Raw genomic sequence first — 24,149 nt, 5'->3', positions numbered from 1 at the left:
TGGTCTAATAAGAAATAAAATACTCTGCCTTCAGGAGGTTATATTCTATAAGGGAATGTCAGCAATCATTAAGTAAGATATGACCCTAGTAATGAATTAATACAATGACAGAAAGAGAGGCTGACCTAATTTAAACAATGTGTTGAGGAAGTGCTCATATGATAAGAGGACATCTGAACAAAATCATTGATTAAAGAGCCTGTGATGGAAAATCACATAGAGATCATGAGAAAAAGGATGAAAATGATGTTGGAAATTCATAAAAGCAAGAAAACAAATTGTGACCTGGAGTACCCCAAAGAGCACAGAGCTTTGGATCCATTTACAAGTCTTGAATGGAAACATAAGAGAATAAATCTATTTATTTAAGGCACTCAGTTTGTAGTAATTGGTACAGTAGAAATGGAAAATTTAGTATGGGGTATGTAGAAAAGCAAAACACAGTTTTCCAGAAACATTCTCATCTCATCAAGTGTCTATGGTTCTTGCACTACAGTTGATGTGATGTTGCAGTTCTACAAACTCTAATAAAGCCGAAGATGTGGACACCTGTAAAAGCCTTGACACCTCATACACTGTTCAATGTTCAAGATCATGGAACACCTGCAGGGACGTTTTAGGCTTAAAGGCATACTGAAGAAATCGCCACTCATTACATTTGAAAGGTTTCTCTCCAGTATGAATTATCTGGCATATTATATACAAGGTATGAATTTTAACTAAACATAGAGACAGTCATTAAACTTGTGAGGTTTCTTCCCATTACAGATTACCTGGTGGTGAGTGCAAAAAAACTTCATAACACTCATGATATTTGTACAGTTTCTTCCCGCTATGAGTTCTCCAACAAATTCTAAGCTGTGAATTTTCAGATCTGAATTTTTTTTGAAGTTTGAATTTTGAAGACCTTCCCACATATAGCAATTACACAATTGCTTAGAAACACAATTACATGGTGTTTCTTAAGTTGGATTTTCGATGTGTGGTAGGGTTGAGATCTGAGTAAAGGCTTTTTCACACAACAAATTTGTAATGTTTCTATTCATTATGTGGACTTCCCTGGTGGCTCATTAGGTAAAGTAAGATCCCCTGGAGACGGAAATGTCTACCCATTCCAGTATTCTTGCCTGGAGATCCAATGGACAAAGGAGCCTGACAGGCTACATGACGGGAGTGACTATCACTTTCACTTCCACTTATTCATTATGCAATCTGTGATGAATTCGAAGACATTGTTTGTAACCAAAGCCTTTGCCACACTGATCACATTTGTAAGGTTTCTCTCCAGTATGGATGAACTGATGACTGATGAGGGTTGCTCTACTGCTGAACATCTCACCACACTCATTACATTTGTAAGGTTTCTCTCCAGTATGAATTCTCTGATGAACTACGAGGTTTGAATTTCTATTAAAGACTTTGCCACACTCACTACATTTGTAAGGTTTCTCTCCAGTATGAATCCTCTGATGAGCTGCAAGGCTTCCTTTCAGACTAAACAGATGGCCACACTGATTACATTTGTAAGGTCTGTCACCATTATGAATCGTTTGATGACGCACCAGATTGGATTTCTGATTAAAGTACTTGCCACACTCATTACATTTGTGAGGTTTGTCTCCAGTATGGACATGTTGATGCCGTATAAGGGCAGTCCTGTGATGAAAGTACTTGCCACATGTATTACATTTGTATGCTGTTACTGCAGTTTGAATTTGTTGATGCCTTGTAACAGTTTCCTTATCACAAAAAACCTTGACACATTCATTACATTCGTAAGGTTTCTCTCCAGTATAATTTCTGTGATGAACTGCAAGGTCTTTATTTTGATTAAAGACTCTGCCACATACATCACATTTAAATGGTTTTCTTCCAGTATGTTTTATCATATGTCTCCAGAGGCCTGAGGGATACCGAAAGGTTTTCCCACAGACATTGCATTTGTAAGGTGTCTCTCCAGTATGAATTCTCTTATGACATGTGAGATATGAATTATGATTAAAACTCTTGCCACACACATTACATTTATAAGGTTTCTCTCCAGTATGAGTTCTCTGATGAACTTCAAGGTGTGAATTTCGACTAAAGATCTTTCCACAAAAGTTACATTTACGCAATTTCTTTCCTGTATGGATTATCTGATGTCTACTGAAGTCTGAGCCCTTAAGAAAGATTTTGCCACCCTCATTACATTTGTAAGGTCTTTCCCTGTGTGCTTTCTGGTCTTGTGTCAATATTGAAGGATGCATAAAATCACTCCCATATATATTAGAAATTTTGGATTGGCCAGAAGGAGAAATTTCCTGAGATGGTGAAAATGACGTACTACTGTTAATGTTGTCATCAGCTTGATGAAATTCATCAATTGTCTGTCTACTCTGAAACATGCACAGTGCATCCCAAGAGCTTAATGGAAGTATATTTGCAATCAGCTTCTTTTCTGTATCCTTTCCACTGGGCTGAACTCTTCCATAAGTGACAACTTCCTTATGGGATGTAGGGATATTTTTATAATTTCTTTCATCATCTCTCCACTGATACCCAAGGTCACACTTATTTTCCTGTAATTCTTGATGGTAAAAATGCTTGATTTCGTGGCTTTCATGGTTTTCCAACATCACTGTTTGGAATCTTTCTCCTATATCAATGTTTGATTTTAGTTGTGATTTCTTGATCATGTGTATATGAGAGATAGCTACAAAATATAAAGAATCACAGATATATTACTATACTGTATGAATAAATATTTTTTCAATCACAATGTTAAAAATTTTTAGGAAAACTGAAGGATAAGACTCTTCACTATAGAAACAGTGGTTACCCATAACTCAAATCAAGCTTAGGGTAGTCTATTTTCAAACACACAATGATATAACATTAAAACTGGAAAAACTTGTATTAGCTCTCAAAAATAAAGGTACTTTTCCACCATAACCACAAAACCCAAAGAAATTAAAGACTAAACATACAAACACTAGGGAGTTTAGAAAGGAAATCATAGGTGATGCAAGAAGAAGTGAGCTGGGTAACTAACACTGTTATTCAGGAATCCCTCTTCAAAATGGTTTCGGAGTCATCACAGCTGCACATAGTAAGTTGTATCCTGAGAAAGTTGTCCAAGGGATGAAACAAAATCATTTTACAGTGTGAATAATAAGAAAGGTGGAGTGATGGGTTCACTCCACCCAGTATTTCCAAGGAATACTTGGAAACTGGGGAGATCAGGAGAACCATTAAAATAAGTGAGTAAAGGTTAGTGTTTCTATCTGCATCAAAGGAACATGAAAAAAAGAGTAAGACAGATAAAGGGTCTGAGTAGATTTCAGGGAATAATAAACAGAGGATATCACGGCTTATGACTGTATGTATATGTGAATAAAACTGTAAGTTCAGGCAACTAAAAATACTGAGGTTAAAAGGAAAAGGCGGCTGGCTCTGGTTACTGGATTAAGCCCAGCATAAGGCCAAGGCCCAGCATCGAGCTGGTGGGGCGGCTGGCTCTGTGAACATCCTTCAGGTAAGACTGAGTGCATTGTCGGTGGCCACCTTGCGTTTGTTATCTGTTTGTCTATTCGTGGTGTCTGCGCTGCTCTTTGTGTGTTCTGTTGGCTCCCAGCGTACTTTTCTGTGATCATGGGACAAACAACTTCTACTCCTTTATCTCTTATGACTAACCACTTCTCTGATTTCAAGTCTAGAGCACAGAATCTATCATTGCTGATGAAGAAAAGCAATTTAGTAACTTTTTGTTCTGCTGAGTGGCCTGCTTTTGATGTTGGCTGGCCACAAGAAGGCACCTTCAGCCTGCCTACTCTTCGAGTGGTCAGAGAGAAGGTGCTCACCCCCTACCCTTCGTGGCACCCAGACCAAACTCCATACATTTTGGTCTGGCAGGACCTGGTGAAAAACCCCCCAGCCTGGCTAAAACCTTTTGTTTTTCAGCCCCTCACTTCCCTTCCCTCTTCCCCGTCCTCAGCTTCATTACATCCACAGGTACTAGTCGTGGAAGCATCCAAAGAAAAAGAAGACAAAAAGCGCAGCAACCGGGTGAAACCAATATTCCAGGAATCCTCACTATACCCCAATTTACTTGACCTGGAGACTGAACTCTCCCTGCTCCCCTATGCAGATCCACTTCTGCCCCCGCAGGTTCCTCAGGTCTCTTCTGAAGGGATACAAAGGGACACCGAGCCTTCGGCCCCAGCCCGGGAAGGAGGCCCCGCCCAAGGGACTCGGGGAAAAACCAGGGGCATCACCAATATGGTGGAAGAAAACAAACCAGAAGCCCCCTCCTCCACAGTCCAGGCATTTCCAGTTCGGGCGGGGCCTGCCCAAGCAGACGGAGAACGGACATACCAGTACTGGCCCTTTTCCACCAGTGATCTTTACAACTGGAAAACTCAGACTCCTTCATTCTCTGAAAAACCTCAGGGCCTCACTGACCTTTTAGAATCTATCCTTTTCACCCATAACCCCACCTGGGATGATTGTTAACAGTTGTTACAAGTGCTCTTTACTACAGAGGAACGCAAACGGATCTTGTCAGAAGCACGAAAAAATGTACCAGGGGTAGATGGGAGACCCACTACGCAGCCTAACCTGATTGATGAGGGATTTCCCCTGACGCAGCCCTGCTGGGACTTCAAGCACGCTGAAGGTAGGGAGCGTCTCCAAGTGTACCGCCAGACTCTCATGGCCGGCCTCCGAGCAGCCGCCAGGAGGCCAACAAATTTGGCTAAAGTAAATCTGGTTAGACAAGAGCCAAATGAGAGCCCAGCAGCTTTCCTTGAGAGATTAATGGAAGCTTTTAGGCAGTACACCGCCATGGACCCACAAGCCGATGAGTCGCACGCAGCCGTCATGCTAGCATTCGTGAATCAGGCAGCCCCAGATATCAGGAAAAAACTACAGAAAATAGAGAGGTTGGGAGAGCAATCCCTGCAAGACCTGGTGAGGGCAGCAGAGAGAGTTTTTAATCATAGAGAGACTCCAGAAGAAAGGGAAGAACGTGTTAGGCGAGAGGAAAGAGAATTCAGGGCCGAAGAAAACCGTAGGAATCAGAAAAAATTAGCCCAGATATTCTTTGCAGGGGTGGAATAGGGAACTAGTTCTCAGAGAACAAGGGAAGTCCATTCAAAGGGTGAAAGAAAGCCAGCAAGGCAAGGACTTAAAAAGGACCAGTGTGCATTTTGCAAGCAGATAGGCAAGAAGTCATATACCTAGGGTATAAAATAAAACAAGGACAGAGATGGCTGACGCAGGCCAAGAAAGAGACCATATTGCAGATTCCTGAGCCAGCAACTCCTCAACAAGTGAGAGAATTTCTTGGGACTATTGGGTACTGCCAGCTATGGATCTTGGGATTTGCTGAAAAGGCCCGGCCACTATATAAAAGAAGTGAAAAAAAAAAAAAAAACTGGACTTGGACTGAGCCAATAAAACGGGCTTTTCAAGAACTCAGACAGGCTCTGCTGGAAGCCCCCAGCCCTTGCTCTCCCTGACCCGTCCAAGCCCTTCCAATTGTTCACAGATGAAAAACGGGAAATGGGAAAAGGAGTCTTGATGCAGCAGTGGGGGCCTTGGAGGCGACCAGTGGCCTACCTATCCAAACGACTGGACCCAGTGGCTGCGGGGTGGCCACCTTGCCTCCGAATCATTGCCACTACTGCCCTCCTGGTCCATGATGCTGACAAGCTGACTTATGGATAGCGACTCCTGGTCTACACTCCCCATGCCATCAAAGAGATTCTGAAGCAGCCACCAAATAAATGGATCTCTAACGCCCGTTTGACCCATTATCAGGCTTTGCTGCTGGACACCCCATGGATACACTTCCAGATGCCCTGCTTCCTAAACCCGGCCACTCTCTTACCCAACCCGGAGGAAGACAGCCCCCTCCAGGATTGTGGTGAGATATTGGCTGAGACGACGGCAATACGAAAAGACCTAGCAGATGTGCCTTTAAATAATAGTGAGCTGATATGGTTTACAGATGGAAGCAGTTTTATAAAGGATGGACAGAAAAAGGCTGGAGCCGCAATAGTTGATGACTCTGGAAAGATAATATGGGCTGAAGCCCTTCCCCTGGGTACCTCTGCCCAAAAAGCGGAACTAATAGCCTTAATACAGGCTCTGGAGAGGACAAAAGGAAAAAGAGTCACTATTTATACCGACAGTCGGTATGCATTTGGCACCGTACACATCCAGGGCCCAATATATAAAGAGCGGGGATTTTTGACAGCCGAGGAAAAAAAAGTTAAAAACCTGCCTGAAATCCGCAGACTCTTAACAGCCGTCCAACAGCCTCGAGCAGTGTCAATAGTACATGTCCCTGGACATCAAAAAAAAAGAGACATCAAGGCTCGAGGCAACCGAGCTGCTGATATGGCGGCTCATGAGGCAGCTAACAGGGACTGCACAGCCCCTATACTAACTGTGGGGCTGCCACCCCCAGGTATGGAAACCTTGCCCCCAACCCCCAAGTATTCCTCTTCTGATCTCAATTGGATTCAAAAAAATGCCAGCCCTCAGGAGGGTGAAGACGGATGGTATCGGAACCAAGATGACAACTTGATACTTCCCACCAACTTGGGTCAACACCTCTGTACGCACCTACATCTGACCACCCATCTAGGAGAAAAAAAGACTAACCTTCTTACAGACAGCACGTTTGGGGTTTCCCCGACAACAGGCGACTGTACGAGACATAGCCCAGGCCTGCAAAGCGTGCCAGATGATAAAGCCGGGAAAAGGACAGCATACGGGAATGAGGTACCGGGGAGAGAGGCCAGGGCAACACTGGGAGGTAGATTTTACAGAGGTAAGACCAGGCAAATATGGGTACCGTTATTTGTTAATTTTGGTGGATACTTTTTCTGGGTGGGTGGAAGCATTCCCTACTAAGGGAAAAACAGCCATGATAGTAGCTACAAAGATCTTAAAAAAAAATAGTACCTAGGTTTGGGCTGCCGGTGACTATTGGCTCTGATAACGGGCCTGCCTTTGTGAGTCAGACTGTACAGGGACTGGCCTTAGCTCTGGGGACCAAATGGAAGCTGCATTGTAAATACAATCCCCAGAGCTCAGGACAGGTTAAAAAGATAAATCGGACTCTAAAAGAAACTTTGGCAAAATTGGCAATAGAGACTGGCGGGGACTGGGTGACTCTCCTTCCCTTCACCCTCTTCCATGCGCGTAATTCCCCCTACAAGCTGGACTTAACCCCTTTCAAAGTTATATATGAGAGGCCCCCTCCCATATGCCCTATCTTTAAAAGTAAAAAGCCCCACTATGTGCCCAGGTGGCCAGTATTACAAGACTAAATAAGACAAATTAGATTGTGTCTGAGACAAAAGATGGTGGGTTTGTTCACACATCGGGCTAACTCCATGTTTACATGCATCAGTTTTTAATCAAAACAGAGAGTTCTGTATAATAGTGACTGTAATGCCCAAAATCCTGTACCACCCTAAAAAGATAATGTATGACTACTGGGCCCCAAAACAAACACCCGGCTCATTACGTTTATAAAAGAGCATATTAATACAGTTCAACTATTTGTGCTTAGACAGCAATATCAAACTGTACCCCCCAAAAAAGAGGAAGATTCCACTATATGATCTAAAGACAGGGGGGAATGTTACAACCTCACCAGAGCCATGACAGGCTCAGAGAGGTACACTAGGCCAAAAATAATCCCTGAGTCATGCTTCCAGGGCTTCCGAGGATGATAACTCTGGCCAATCAGAGGGATGATGACTGGCCAATCAGTAAATACCAGGAAACCCCTGCAGCCAATCAACCCTTGCCAACTCCCTGTCTTTGTTCTAAACTTATAAATACTGCTGTAAATCTGGGCTCAGGGCTCTCGTCAAGACTCCACTGTGCTGGATGAGATGGGAGCCCTGGCTCGAGCTGGCAATAAAACCCCTTTATGCTTTTGCATTGCTGTGGACGTCTTATTCTCTCAGTTTTGGGGACTCAGACATTGGGCATAACAATATATTCTTGAAATGTAAGAATGGTTCAAAAAAGTATATTGATGGAATGAAACAAAAAATAAAATGATCATCTGAACTAATGCAGTAGAAAGCATTTGACACAAGTCAACAGCTTTTCATAATAAAACACTTGGTAAACAAGGAATTTAAAAAGCTATGGCAACATGCTAAAGGACAAATCTTATACAATGACAGAAAGATGTGTACACTGTAAACTAAAAACATGGCTAAAAAACATTAGAAAAGACACAATTGACACAAAGACATCCTAAACTCAAGGATTTGAAGTCAATATTGTCAAGATGTCAGTATTAACCAAGCAATCAACAGATTCAACTCACTGCTTAGTAAAATCAATAGTACTTCTTGGAGAAATGATAAACACATCTTACAAATTCATTTGGAATCTCAAAAGATGCTGAAGAGCAAAGTACGCTTAAAAAGAACAAAGCCAGATGTGGGGCCCTAAATGGGAAACCTTAGAAAAGAAGGGCTACCTTTGTGGTCGGAAACTAAGATGGCACCTGGTGGAAGAGATGAGGGCGCGGCCTAAATTGTTTGTTAAAACTTTTGATTGGCTCTCTTGATTTCCCTGCACGTGGACAGCGGGTGGTCACCATAGACTCCTGTTGCAATGAAGCGCATGAAGATTTGACCTTTAACGTGATTGGTGCAACTATGGTATATTAAGATTTGACCTTTAACGTGATTGGTACAACCCTCGCAAAACCCCCTTGCTTGCCTATATAAACCAAGAGTTTGTGGCAATAAAGCAGACGTGCTTAGATGGAACCCCTGTCGCCTCTGATTGTCTCTCGCTCGCCGAGGGGCTGGGTTGGTGGACAGCAGGCTCACCTCTCCTCTGGACCCCTCGGCTTTGCTGAGAGAAGTTCCACTGCCTCTCTTTTTCTGCGGAGCGCCCCCCGCAGCCAGAGGTCTCGCAGGTCTTTTATTTCAAAACTTACTCCAAACCTATATTAATAAAATGATGTGGTACAAAGATAAAGATAGAGCAACTGGTGGAATAGTACAGGGACATTAGAAAGAATCTCTCATATATGGTCAATTGTTCTAGAAGGGGGTCAAGACAACTCAATGGAGGAAGGGCAGTCTATTAAAAAAAAGAAAACGTGAAGAAAAACAGTTCTCCAAATACACAACAATTTAGCTGGACCATTAACTGACATACAAAACCAATAAAAGACCTAACCAAGCCCAAAATGCATAAAACTGCTAGAAATAAACATGCAGGAAAAGCTTTATGACAGAGCAGTCACCAATGATTTATCATGCATTACACGAAAAGCACCAGTGACAAACCTAAAACAGAAATATGAGCTACTTCAAAACTATAAACTACTGTGCATTAGATCACACCTAGTAGAGTGAAAAATAATCTATGCTATGGCAGGAAATATTTGCAAATGATTTATGTCATAATAAAATGTCAAGAATATGTAAACAACTCTAAAAACAACTAATCACTGGAATTTCCTGGTGATCCAATGGTTAAGATTCCACACTTCCAGTGCAGTGGGCATGGGTTCGATCCCTGGTCAGGGAACTAACATCCCACATGCCACATGGTAAGGCCAAAAAATAAACCAATAAGATAAAAACTTTTTAAACAAATAAAAATTAAAAAAGAACTAATCTCCAATTCTACCTGGATGGGGCTGGCTCATCTTCCATCAACCAACCCACACACTGAAAACAGAAAACAAGCACTCTAAGTAACATGAAATACATAAACTGATGTAGAGAAACAAATCAAGACCATTTATTATGCACAGAAATGTACAAAATGAAAGCAGCAGTGCCAAAAACAAATGATGGTTCATCACTGAAGGTATCACTCCACCTCGTAAGCTGTCTCATTATTTGTTTGGAGAAGAGGAGGGTTCCACACCATGGTCTGTGGGATCTTAGTTCACTGACCAGGGATGGAACCTGCACCTAACCACTGGACCGAGAGGGAATTCTCAAGCTCTCTCATTAAGATGCTTCAAGCTTAAGTGTGGACGTAGAATGGTGCACCCAGGCATCAAAAATATGGCATCAACAGTTTATTCAATACCCTTGCATGAGGATGTGGACTTGGACGATGTTATCTCTAGAAAAAATTCTTAAACCATTTCTTGAGGATCAAAGTAGGTGGTCACTAGGGGCTTCCCTGGTGGCTCAGTGGCAAAGAATCCACCTGCCAAAGCAGGAGATACAGATTCAAACTCTGATCCAAGAAGATCTCTCATGACAGGGAGAAAATAAGGCCCTGAGCCACAACTATGGAGCCTGTGCACTCAAGTTCAGGAGCCAAAACCATTAAGCCCTGACAGTTTAGAGCCCGTGCTCCGTAACAAGAGAAGACTGCACATCACAACTAGAGTAGCCCCCACTTGCTGCATCCAGAGAAAAGCCCGCACAGCAATGAAGATCCAACAAAATAAAAAATAAATTAATTAATTATTTCTTAAAAGAAAAAAAATGAGGGAGAGAAAGTCAACTACTGTGGTTTTTCCAGAATCTCAACTCTGTGTTCACATGAGAGTGAGGACATTACAGGTGGCTCTGGAAAACGGTTTCACAAAATCATCAACTGCCTGCCATGTTTTTGATTCAGAGGGGAACAACGTAATATGCAGGTATCATCCAACACTCTTCTAATAAGTACTGAGTCAAAAGCACAGAAGCAGAATACAGAGAATTAAAATATTTTAAAAGTTTCCAGATGAGGGTTAGACATTGAGGGCTGGAAAAACTCCTAACGTGAAGTGGCCAGATCATCTGAAGGAAGGGCATGTTTAAACTCCTGAGCCTACATCATGAAGGTTTTCATGCCTGAGTCAACATGGCTTTGAGCTCCATTAAGCAGGATAGGGAGTTCCAAAAGGCCAAGAGCAGTAAATGCAAAAATACCCTCCCAACTTTTGGAAGGAAATTATCCTCACCCACAGAGAGCAGGTTCCTGAGGGTCTCCAACATCACGTCCCTGTACAAGGTCTTCTGAGCAGGGTCCAGACATTCCCACTCTTCTGGAGAGAATTGAATGGCCACATCCTTGAAGGTCAATTGTGCCTTAAGTTTAAAACAAAAACACTTAACCAGCGGAACATGAGCAGAGTTCTTATTTGCATATAAAATGAGTAGAGGTGAAAAGATCAAGTTGAAGTAGGTATTGTGACAGAGCCATGTAAAGGTATTTGACACTACCTCTGTCTAATTTAATTTCTTATGCTTTATCATAAAGATTACAATATCCTCCAAATAGATACAGGTTTTTCATTTTCTTACAAAATACATGAATCAGATACAAATAAAAATTCAAAGCTGGGCTGTCTATATGAAAGTCTTAGTATATTCCATCACTGAGGGATGATCAAAGCTGGATGTGGAGGAGCGTGAGTGACCTTTAGTGATGACAAAGTCTATAGTGTGTTTAAGGAAAACTCAAAATTTTTAATCACGATGATGACAGGAGCAGCAAAGATGAACACCATTTGAACTTCCTGTCTGAAATACATTACTCTAAATGTTTTACATGTATTAACTTGTTGTCAGCATCACAGCTCATTAGAGAAAGACCTATTCTGATCTTGCAAATGAGACCTGTGTCAAAGACACAAGGAGAAACTCCAATCAGGTCTAGAAGTTAAGGAATCACAGAGCAAGCAACTGAACTCCTAAGGCTGGACTTTAGAACTGAAGTTTAAAATGAAAGAGTTAAGTAACACAGAGAACATTAAAAGTATATTGCCAGAATGTTTCATGGAGAAAACATGAAAGAAGTTCAAGGTGCACAACATAGATTGGCCTAAAAGGTCTTTATACATGTGTGTGCATACACATGCACAAGAAATGTTAGTAATTTAACAAAAAGATATTATAGTTTTAAAATCATGACTTTTACATAAAGCATGGAACTGCATATCCATGAATGCATGTACTAAAATGCATGTACTTAAAATGCTTAGAACTCAACATTCAAAAAACTAGGATCATGGTATCCAGACCCATTACCTCATGGCAAATCGATGGGGAAACAATGGAAACAGTGAGAGACTTTATTTTCTTGTGCTTCAAAATCACTGCAGATGGTGACTGCAGCCATGAAATTAAAAAAACGCTTGCTCCTTGGAAGGAAAGCTATGACAACTCTAGATAGCATATTAAAAAGCAGAGACTTTACTTTGCCAACAAAAGTCTGTCTAGTCAAAGCTATGGTTTTTCCAGTAGTCATGTATGGATGTGAGTTGGATTATAAAGAAAGCTGAACACCACAGAATTGATGCTTTTGAACTGTGGTGTTGGAGAAGACTCTTGAGAGTCCCTTGGACTGCAAGGAGATCCAACCAGTCCATCCTAAAAGAAATCAGTGCTGAATATTCATTGGAAGAACTGATGCTGAAACTCCAATACTTGGGACACCTGATGCAAAGAACTGACTCATTGGAAAAGACTGTGATGCTGGGAAAGAGTGAAGGCAGAAGGGGATGACAGAGAAGATGATTGGATGGCATCACCGACTCAATGGACATGAGTGTGAGCAAGCTCGGGGAGTTGGTGATGGACAGGGAGGCCTGGCGTGCTGTAGTCCTTGGGACCACAAAGAGTCTGAGAGACTGAGCGACTGAACTGAATGTATGTATACACATCAACACTAAATTAATAAAAATGAGAGGAATACATTCTAGGCAGATTTTTCAGATGTTTTCCTCATCACTTTTATTCATGTGGATCTTTCAGACAATGAAAATGACTGAACAATCAACGGTACTGAACTGCATTTGTCAACATAATTTTATAACAGGCTACTGAAAAACAGTGCAGACATTTTAAAAAGTAGAGTATTTTAATTCCAACCTCAACAAAATAACTGTATTAAAAATATAATTTTGTCCATTTAAACTTACACAGGAATGCACTGTTGTTGTCTTTCAGTCACTAAGTCCTCTCCCACTCTTTGTAACCACATGAACTGCAGCACTCCAGGCTTCTCTGTCCATCACAATCACCCTGAGTTTGCTCACTCATGTCCATTGAGTCAATGCTACCACCAACCATCTCGTCCTCTGTCCCCCTTTCTCCTCCTGCCCTCAGTTTTTCCCAGCTCAGGGTCTTTTCCATGAGTCAGTTCTTTGCATCAGGTGGCCAAAGTACTGGAGTTTCAGCTTCAGCATCAGTCCTTCCAATGAATATTCAGGGTTGATTTCCTTTAGGATTGACTGGTTTGATTGCCTTGCTGTCCAAGGGACTCTCTAGAGTCTTCTCCAGCACCACAGTTCAAAAGCATCAATTTTTCGGATGCTCAGCCTTCTTCATGGTCCAACTGTCACATCCATACTGACTACTAGAAAAAAACATAAATTTGACTATATGGACCTTTGCTGGCAAAGTGTTGTCTCTGATTTTTAAAACACTGTCTAGGTTTGACATAGCTATTCTCTTCCAAGGAGCAAGCATCTTTTAATTTTGTGGGCACAGTCACTGTCTGCAGTGATTTTGGAGCCCAAGAAAATGAAATCTGACATTTCCCCCATCTATTTGTCATGAAGGGATAGGATCGGATACCATGATTTTCGTTTTTGAATGTTGACTTTTAAGCCAGCTTTTTCACTCTTCACTTTCACCTTCAACAAGAGGCTCTTTGGTTCCTCTTCACTCTCTGCCATTAAAGTGGTACCATCTGCATATCTGAAGTTGTTGATATTTCTCCTGGAAATCTTGATTCTAGTTTGTGATTCATCTAGACTGGCATTTCTCATGATGTACACTGCATATAAGTTAAATAAGCAGGGTGACAATAGACAGTCTTGACATACTCCTTTCCCAATTTGAACCAGTCCATTGTTCCATGTCTCATTCTAAGTGTTCCTTCTTGTCCTGCCTACAGGTTTCTCAGGAGGTGGGTAAGGTGGTCTGGTACTCCTATCTCTTTAGGAATATTCCAGTTTGTTGTGATCCACACAAAGGCTTTAGTATAGTCAATGAAGCAGAAGTAGATGTTTTCTTGGAACTTCCATGCTTTTTCTATGACCCAGCATACGTTGGCAATTTGATCTCTGGGTCCACTGCCTTTTCTCAATCCAGCTTATACGAAATGTTTCCTTGGTAACCCCAATTTTCTTAAAAAGATCACTAGTCTTTCCATTCTATTGTTTTCCTTTATTTCTTTGCATTTGTCACTGAAGAAGGCTTTCTTTATTCTCCTTGCTATTCTCTGGAACTCTGCATTCAAGTGAGTATATCTTTCCCTTTCTCGCTTCTCTTCTTTTCTCAGCTCTTTTGTAAGGCCTCCTCAGGCAACCATTTTGCCTTCTTGCATTTCTTTTTCTTGGGGATGGTTTTGGTCATCACCTCCTATACAATATTATGTACCTCCACCCACAGTTCTTCAGGCAATCTGTCTACCAAATCTAATCACTTGAATCTATTCATCACTTCCACTGTATAATCATATGGGATTTGACTTAGGTCATACTTGAATGGCCTACAGGTTTTCCCTACTTTCTTCAGTTTAAGTCTGAATTTTGCAATAAGGAGCTCATGATCTGAGCCACAGTCAGCTTCAGGTCTTTTTACTGCTGACTGTATATAGCTTCTCCATCTTTGGCTGCAAAGAATATAATCAGTCTGATTTCAGTATTAGCCATTTGGTTATGTTCATGTGTAGAATTGTCTCTTGTGTTGTTGGAAGAGGGTGTTTGCTATGACCATTGTGTTCTCTTGACAAAAACTCTGTTAGCCTTTGCCCTGCTTCATTTTGTTCTCCAAGGCCAAACTTGCCTAATAATCCAGGTATCTCTTGACTGCCTACTTTTGCATCCCAGTCCCCTAAGATGAAAAGGACATCTTTTTTTGGCGTTAGTTCTAGAATATCCTGTAGATCTTCATAGAACCATTCGACTTCAGCTTCTCTAGCATTAAGGTTGGGGCACAGACTTGGATTACTGTGATGTTGAATGGTTTGCCTTGGAAACAAACCGATATCATTCTGTTATTTTTGAGAATGCAACCAAGTGCTGCATTTCAGGGCTATTGTTGACTATGAGGGTTACTCCATTTCTTCTAAGTATTCTTGCCCACAATAGTAGATATAATGGTCATCTGAAATTCAAGCATTCCAGTCCATTTCAGTTCACTGATTCCTAGAATGTCAATGTTCACTCTTCCCATCTCCTGTTTGACCACTTCCAATTTATCTTGATTCACTAGACCTAATATTCCAGGTTCCTATGCAATATTGTTCTTCACAGCATTGGACTTTACTTTCATCACCAGATAGAACCACAACTGGGCACTGTTTCAGCTTCAGCTCAGCCTCTTCTTTCTTTTGCTATTTCTCTACTTTACCCCAGTAGAATATGGGCACCTACCGACCTGGAGGGTTCATCTTTCAGTGTCATATCTTATTGCCTTTTCATACTATTCATAAAGTTCTCAAGGCAAGAATACTGAAGTGGTTTGCCATTCCTTTCTCCAGTGGATGTTTTGTCAGGCCCTAACTAGCAAGGACATGCCCTTCAGCTGCTCAGTGTAGCTGGATGACATGCCTGGTACCCTGGCAGTCCCAATGCTGGTCCCCATTGAGCATTTAAACATTCATTGGCTGTGGAGTCTCTCAACGTGCAACCAGAGCTTGAAGCAAAGGCCCTGCTGGAGTGGCTGGGAAGGGGGTCTAGGAAGGGCTGGAGCTGACATTGGATGACGCCTAGAAGTGCAGGGAACCCTGGCCTCACTGCTGCCATTGGCTACCCTGGAGCCATCCACTGCCCAGGAGTGGCTGGCATCCCTGGGGTCCTTCCTCAGACTGGGAGTCACTGTCCACTGTAGAGACGATCTGCTGCCCTCCACTGTCTGCCAGTGGAGCTGATCAGCTGCACGCGAGTCGACCATACCCAGGCTTTTCTGCTGCTGCTGGTGGACCTAGGGCCAATCTGCTGCCACTGCAGGTTCCATGCTTGGAAATGGGGGCGCTGGTCACTACCCTGCTCCAGCCTCTGTTTCTGGGGTGATCTTTGTGAAGCCCATGGCTGTGGGCATGTTATCCCACAGTCATCTTAACCAAAAGACATTAATAAAGGCCAACGAGTTTGTTTTTGGCAGTAATTAATTTTGATTCAAATTTGGATAAGTTATTATTATTACACATTATTTGTAGATTAATAACAAAATTAGCACCGTAGTAAAATAAAAAACTTGGACAATTTAAAATCATGACAAAAAGAAAACAAAAACAACATGGGAAAAAATATATTGTTATCAACCAAGAACATGTCACCAAACATCATGATCAGAAGGAAATACTTGATGAATTCTCGCTGAAGTGACAGTGGAGTGAAGGGGGCTGGCCAGAGGTCCTGCCTGCCTTTCACCATGGTACAGGGTACCCAAGCAGGGACCACTGGAGAATGTGACAGGAGGAAAACAGAGTGGGAGCAAGACACACAGAGAGCATGTAAGAGCTGGAACTGTGAACGTTCACAAGTCTAAGGTGAAAAGTGAAAGGATGGAAAAAGATATTCAGTTCTTAAGAGAGCAGGGGTTACTGCACAATATCAGACAAAAGACAAAACAATCTAAGGAAAAACCTAACAAAAGACACAAAATATATTATGAAACAGGAAAAGGTAAATTTACCAAGAAAATATAACAATTACAAATATGTATATATCTAACATCAGAGTTCCCCTGAAAATGAAGATCTTAACAGAAGTAAAAATGGAAATAGATAATAGCACACCATTAGACTTCACTACTTGAGTTTTACCAGCACATGGAAACCAAAAGATCAACAAGGAAATTGAGCACTTGTACAACACTGTAGAATTACTGGACCTAACAAACATGTTGGAGAAGGCAATGGCAACCCACTCCAGTACTCTTCTGGCAAATCCCATGGACAGAGGAGCCTGGTGGGCTGCCGTCTATGGGGTCGCACAGAGTTGGACACGAATGAAGTGACGTAGCAGCAGTAGCAGCAACAAACATGTATAGAACATTCCACTCAACAACAGCAAAAATCACATCCTTCTCCAGCATATGTCTTGAAACTTTCTCCATTTCACAGACCACATGCTAGACCGTAAAACAAAGCTCAATATATGAAGGCTGAGAACATAAAAAGTATCTTCTAAAAAAAAGAAGAGTATCTCCTTTAACCACAGTAAAATGATACTAGAAATAAACAGCAGAAGGAAAACAGGAAAGGCTTCCAAAAGTGGAAAGTAAGCAGTTTATTGTTTAAGAAGGAACGAGTCAAAGAAGAAATCACAGGGAAAATTTTAAAGTATGTGAATGAAAATAAAACCACAGCATATCAAATTTATTAACAGGTAGTCAAAGATGCAGTAGTAGGGAAGCCCACACTGCTAAATCCTTCCAGCCACAAAAGAGGAAGATGCACACTCTGCATTACTCTTTAAGAAACCACTGAATAACCTAGCCAGAGCAATAAGAAAAGGGAAAAAAAAAAAATCCAAGTTATCTAAACTAAAAAGAAAGTAAAATTACCTTTTATTTTGTAGGTGACAGGATTTTATATATAGAACCCAAAAGAGACTGTAAGAACTGACTACTCTAAACACATTAAGGACTTTCCAAGTGGTCCAGTGGTAAAGAATCCGCCTGCTAGTCCCTGGTCCAGCAAGATGTCATATGCAGTGGGGCAACTAACTAGTGAAACCTGCCCACCTAGAGCCTGTGCTCTGGCAACAAGAGAGGCAACTGTAATGAAAAGCGCTTGTACCACAACCAGCAAGTAGCCTCCAACTGTCAGAACTAGACAAAGCCCACTCGCAGCAATAAAGAACTAACACAGCCAAAAATAAATAAAAATTTAGAAAAACCTTAGAAGAGTTGCAGCATAAAATATCTGCACACCAAAATCAGTTGCACTTCAATACACAACGAATCATGTCAACAGAAAATCAGAGGACAATCCGATAAAATCCTTAGGGAAAATATCAGCCAACTAGGTCCAAGACCTCTAAACTGAAGAGTGGGAAACTCTTAAAGAAGTCCTTGGAGATATATATGAAAGAAACACACCCTGTAATCATGCAGTGGGAACTTTATGTTTTTAAAATGACCAAATTTGGGTGGAAGGGAAGCCCAAGAAGTAGTGGATATATGTATATCCATGGCTGATTCATGTTGTTGTATGGCAGAAACCAACACAACATTGTAAAGCAACTATCCTCCAATTAAAAATAAAATTTACACAATAAGGAAAAAAAAAAAGAAAGAAATTCCTTCACTTGCAACCCAGCAGATAAGACCTAACATACCCCCCAAATTTTTAAGAGGCCAGTCAAACTGATTAAAAACAGGTAACACTTCCTTTGCTTAAAAGCAGCAAACTGTAAAAACCAAGTCAATAAAGTTTCATTGCAAAATTTTCTTTACAAAAAATGACCAAACTAGGGACTTCCCAAATTAGGGTCCAGTGGTTAAGACTCCACGCTTTTCCTGCAGGGGGTGTGGTCTACAGATATAAAGAATCTCTATCAAAATTTCAAAGGCAATTTTTGCACCTATAGAAAAACAATCATTCGTAAATTCATAGGGAATCTCAAGAGCCAGCAAACAGCCAAAAATCTCTTGAAAAATAAGATGAATATACAGGTTATCAGGCAGGATACTTCAGATTCTTCAAAGATTAGCATGTCCAAAGAAGGTCATTTCAAGAAGGACAGACTGAAAAACAACTAAGAATATGACTTTACCTGAGAAAGAGCCATTTCTGACTTCTCTTCCTTTTGTTTCCTCCTCTTCCTCTTAGCAGGACACACAAAAAGGGAGAAAACAAAATATTACACTAACTGGTAAAACTAGGATTTGTCTGTTAATATAAAAGACCATTGATAACTTGACCAAATACCCAGCAAAACTGTCTAAAATTATTTATTACATACCAAAGAGCTTTTCCAATACAAAAGAGAAAGAGGAGAAAGCAGGCAGGCCTCCAAGATATCTGAAACACATTTCAAAAAGAAACAGTTTGTGAATTTTTATCACCTAATAATTGTGGGTCAACATTTTACAAATTTCACAGTATATTAACATTTAGAAAAGAATTACTTGATTATATAAGACCACCAAAGCTTGTTACAGAAGTTAATGTCCCTCTTCTAGGGAAGTAGAAACTGAACGAACTAAATCATTTTTCCATGCTACCAAATAAATAATATGTAAAGATATAAAAAAGAAAAGTAAGCCCATCACCAAAAAAAAAAACCTCTCAATGTTCCTTTTAAGACACCATGCAGTGACAGATTCAATCACTTCTTGCCCCCTTTATCCTCTCCCTGCTCCTCTGTCCCACGTAAGGAAAAGGGAAGGGGATGACTCACAACTGAGTGAATCAAATCACTGTCCCCTGGAGAAACAGCATTTGCAAATGGAAGTTATCCTCTGATACAAAGAATTACAGAATGCACAAGACACAAGCTCTGCTATTCTCATCTTCATCTGTACAATTAGAGACATTTTATTACATTCTTAAAATAAGAAATCATATATCACAACTTATCCACAACAAACAACTCACCATCCATCTGCATCCAGTTTCCACTACCCACCTGCTCTACTAGGTGTTTCCATTTTAGTCGGTTTATCTGTCTCTTTTCTTCCCCTCTGCTCTCCTGCTGTTCCTGTTTCTTCCCGACACCTGTCCTGCCCACTCTGTAAACTGTTCCCCTTGAGATGCTTGGTCTCTGCACCCTGATGGTCCTCCATCTGTGTTTCTGCCTCTTTCTTGCCCCTCGCTGCTTCCTCTCTGCCCTCCAGTTACACCCCTTCTCTCCCTCTTCCACTCCCCTTCTCCCCCCTCTCTGACTCCCCAGGTGGTGATGCATCCTTCCTGCTCTCACTTCCTCTTGTGGTCACACTTGATCCTCCTTCTCTCCCAGCGCCATGCTGCTCTGCAGCCCAAGTGTCCAGCTCTTTCATCCTCTCACCCCACTCTGTGTGAAGCGCCTCTCCTTTGGTGCCCCTGCCCCACCGCTGATCCAAGGCCCCTCTATGTTACTGTCAGCTACAAACTGGCACTTGCCATCTACCCACATGCCAGTAGTCATGTACAGAAGTGTGAGCTGGATCATAATGAAGGCTGAGTGCCAAAGAATTGATGCTTTTGAACTGTGATGTTGGAGAAGACTCTTGAGAGTCCCCTGGATTGCAAGGGAGATCAAACCAATCAATCCAAAGGGAAATCAACCCTCAATATTCATTGGTAGGACAGATACTGAAGCTCCAGTCCTTTGGCCAGCTAATGCGAAAGCCAACTCACTGGAAACGACTGTGATGCTGGGAAAGATTGAAGGCAAGAGGATAAGGAGGTGGCAGAGGATCAGACAATTAGACAGTATCACTGACTCAATGGACAGGAGTTTGGCAAGACGGTGGACAACGGAGCCTGATGTGTTGCAGTCCATGGACTCAAAGAGAGTCAGACACGACTTAGCGACTGAAGAACAACAATCTACCTATCTACTTCTACAAGGATTAAATCATGTGCTTTTGTAGATGTTGATCTTCAATACCCTCTGAAAGGACCTTAGGGTGGAGAACAGAAATGAGGCACTCTGTGCTCAGGAAAAACTGGAAGCCCAGGTCTTCAGATAGATATTTTTAGGAGCCAATTTTATGAGCCCAATTCTTGTAGCTCCCCATATCTAGAAAAGCACTAAAATCCTTCATGGTGATGACTGTTCCTTGTGATAAGCAAAGCTTCACAAAAGTAGAAATCTTCTGGAAAAAATATGTGCTTGATTACATGTATTCCCCCTTCACATATATACTGACCTTTCCCTCTGCTTCTTTGTAGCAGTTTCTCAGAGCTATGTGAAGTGTTGTCTCCTGGACTGCAGTCCTCATTTTGCCCCAAATAAAAGTTTACTTGCAAACCTCACATTGTGCTTTTTTAAGTTGACAGATCTTATCAGTGGAGAACCATCTTTTTAAAATTTTACTTATTTTATTCACCTGGTATTTTCAATGCTTAACCGCTTTCATTTTACTCTTTTAACAAGTCCCTCGGCCACCCTTTCTATTCCTAGCTATTTTTCCTCATTCTTTTCTTGTTCCCAGTTTTTCTAGTTCCCTCAGTTGTTCATTTCTCTGCTTTTCCTGGTCCCCTACATATTTACAGGGATGGCAAGTGAATAGGAAGCCTGCCTACAGGAAAAAGGCTGTCCATCGGGTGGAATTTGTGACACACAGAAGAACACTATGTGTCACATGGCTGCCCCAGGTCACCTCCGCCTGGGTGGGGAAAGGCTCCCAATGAAGGGGAGGCTTGAGTGGCTGACGGACCAGGCTGAGAAGGGAGGACAGTGGGGCTGGGAGGGAGGGAGCTCTCAGGAGAGGGGTGGAGTCTCCAGAAGGTCAGTGATAAGGGTAAAGGGATAAAGCAGATTAAAGCAGGGACTTCCCTGGTGGTCCAGTGACTAGCACTCTGCACTCCCAATGTAGGGAACCTGGATTTGAATCCTGGTCAGGGAGCTAAATACCACAGAAAAGAAAAGAAAAGTTTATCCCTACTAAGGGCATTGTCAGTAGAAAAAATAAGGGAGATGCCTGTAAGTCAATGATTACACAAGACATCAGTTTTGCTTAACCACAAAACCTAGCAGGGTTACATAGCTATAAACCCACACAACAGAGCACAAGATGAGCCACAAAACAATAAAACAATGTGGCATGAAACCCACATTGTGCCCAGTGAGTTCATTAGTTAGGACACTCTCTTTGCACACATAAAAAGCAGTAATTTGTGGATCTAACTTGATCTTGCAGGAACAAGAAAACTCCATTGCCTAACCTGGGGGAGGGGCTGAAGACGGAAGCAAAAGGTCTACTCAAGAAAAGTCTTCTCCTTCCCACTTTTCCCTTTCCAAACTGTAGCCCAGTAAGTCCTCAGGCCATGGCACCCTCTCGACCGCCCACTTGTTAGCCTCACAAGGGGTCCTATTCTCGTATCACTTATCTACCACTTTGCCTGTCAAAAAGGATGAGATATAAAGGGCTCTGGCACGGAGCTCTTCAGCACCCCTTCGTGGGAAAAGACACAAACGGTTTCACCAAGTCCAGGTTGAGGTTGAGGAGCCGGCCTCTACCCGGGTGGGGTGGGAAGCGCTGCCGTCCAGGGGCGAGAGGGCTAAGCTAGGAGGTGAGGGACGTAAAAGGACCTCGCAAAAGAGGACTTCACATGAGGGTTGAGGTAGTAAAGAGTTTTAAGCGGGATAATGTAGCGAAGGGAGGCATTTACGTGCACCGAAGGCAGAAAGGCAAGGTAAGGGACAAACCTCGAAACGAATTTAAACCTAAAATACCCGACCAGTAAGGGGACTATTCGTTTTATTTGGGGCGGAGGACCCAGTGCTGAAATTTCAGATCCCCAGTCACTCCGAAGACACTGAGGTTTCACTAAAGTTGAGGGGGGCCTCGCAGCGCAAATCTACACAAGAAAGGAAATGCTTACCCTGGACGGTCCGACATTCACTCTGGGCTCCCCACTTCCGTTTCCGTAAGAAACTGCGCAAGCGCGAATTTAGAAGCCCGGCTTCCGGAGGCGGGACTTTGGCAGTGCACTACCGGTGAGGGGCGTGCGAAAATGGCGGTGGTTCTATGCAGCCAGCAAAGGGGAGGTGGAGAGATGATTCCTTCTCATATCCTCAAAGTGGTCTGTTAACTTACTGTCTTGAACCTGTTGGAATAAGAGCTTACCGTTGTGTGGATTACTTAGGTCGGAAGCTAATATGTATCTCCCTAACAAGTTGAAAATGGCTTCAATAAAACCTACTGGCAATAGGTTTGCCCCCAAGGCTCCTCCTTTGTTTACACTAAATAAAATTACTGATGTTAGATAAAATAGGGAATATTACTACAGAACACGCAGACATGAAAAGGATAGAAAGGAACTCTTACAAAAAGTTTACATGATTTAAGATGAAATGCACCAATTCCACGAAACCCATAACCTACAACAAATTACCTATGTGAAAGATATTTGGACGTCTCCAAATTGACAGGCTGCGAGGAAGCAAGCCTGGCTTGCGGAATAGGGGTCCAGACGCGGCCGCGATTTACCGGAACCTGGACACCCTAGGGAATAATCGCCATGGAAGCAAAAACCCCCACAAGTTCCCTGCAGGGGTCTTGAACTGACATTGCCCTTTCCCTTGACAGTACATCCTAAGTAACAGCAGACACAGGATATGACTCCCCATCACCATCTGCCTTCCCCTTTTTGTTCTTTAGATATGACTCCCCTCCCCTGACTGTAGCTTAGCAATTCTTACTCTTTTTGAGTTTGAATTGATCAAGCCAATTCAAACAACCCATCTATGGATCCTAATAAAGGTATATGTCCCATGCTCTGCCAAGACCCTGCAGGACTTCTTACATGTTCCCTCCAGCTATACCATGAATCTCCACCAGAATCTGAGTAATAAATGTCTCCACTTCCCTTCCCCTCGCAGTCTCAGGGGCTTTCCTTTACAAAAGATAATTTTAAAAAGTTGCAAGAATGGCATTTGACAATTCTATCAAATTTTTTAAAAACAATTACCAGTAATTCTATGATTTATTTTTAAGAAAAGGAGAAAGCACTTGTCAACTCGATTTATAAGGCCAGAATTAGTGGGAAACAAAACTAGAGAAATAGAAAAAAGTAAAGTGATCAATCAGTGGGAAGATTAAAAAATTCATCATAAAATATTAGAAATGAATCAAAGAATTCTTATCAAAGGTAATATAAATCAGGGAATTCCCTGGTTGCCCAGTGGTTATGACTCATCTCTTTTATTGGCAGGTCCCAGGTGTAAGGTCGGACCCGGGGGCCATGATGGGCCGCCCCTCCTCTCCCTCCCGCCAGCGAGAAAGTCCCTAACAGAGGATCCTCCCAGATGCCAGGGACCAATGACAGCACACTCCACCAGCTAAAGCCACCCCACCCCAGCCGCATAGAGAAACCTATCAGCTTGCGATGCCACGAACCAGCAGCCTATCCAAACCCCCATCTGCTAGCCCAGCCATCCCTCGCAACCTGCATATATAAGCAAACTTCCAACGCGGTCTGGGCGCTCGAATTTCCTCGACCTGCCCCATTCAGGTCCGGGAACCCCACCTGGGAGCGCTTCGCCATTA

The 24,149-nt window shown here is 42.2% G+C and overlaps 1 protein-coding gene across 1 annotated transcript; it reads right to left on the bottom strand.

Moving 5' to 3' along the window:
* Positions 374-24,147, bottom strand: LOC102188077 (zinc finger protein 813-like). Its single transcript, XM_018063216.1, has 8 exons — positions 24,049-24,147; positions 22,996-23,105; positions 22,698-22,707; positions 22,483-22,591; positions 18,914-18,972; positions 18,725-18,775; positions 10,949-11,075; positions 374-2,695 (listed from the first exon to the last, which is right to left on the bottom strand). The coding sequence occupies exons 1-8, from the start codon at positions 24,145-24,147 to the stop codon at positions 1,197-1,199; spliced, it is 2,064 nt and encodes a 687-aa protein (XP_017918705.1). The 3' UTR covers positions 374-1,196.

Source organism: Capra hircus, chromosome 18 (genome assembly GCF_001704415.2).
Source record: "Capra hircus breed San Clemente chromosome 18, ASM170441v1, whole genome shotgun sequence".
In the NCBI taxonomy this organism is placed as follows: Eukaryota; Metazoa; Chordata; class Mammalia; order Artiodactyla; family Bovidae; genus Capra; species Capra hircus.
Note: the sequence above shows the minus strand (reverse complement) of the source record. Positions and strands in the feature narration are given on the sequence as shown.

Bases quoted from the DNA above. Each gene is read 5' to 3' on its own strand.
- LOC102188077 (XM_018063216.1), bottom strand. From the start codon at position 24,147: ATGGCGAAGCGCTCCCAGGTGGGGTTCCCGGACCTGAATGGGGCAGGT. The intron at 23,106-24,048 runs GTTGCGAGGGAT...ATTATTCCCTAG, and splicing joins AAGTTTGCTTATATATGCAG to GGTGTCCAGGTTCCGGTAAA. The intron at 11,076-18,724 runs GTAAAGTCATAT...TTTAAACTTAAG, and splicing joins CAGAAATGGCTCTTTCTCAG to GCACAATTGACCTTCAAGGA.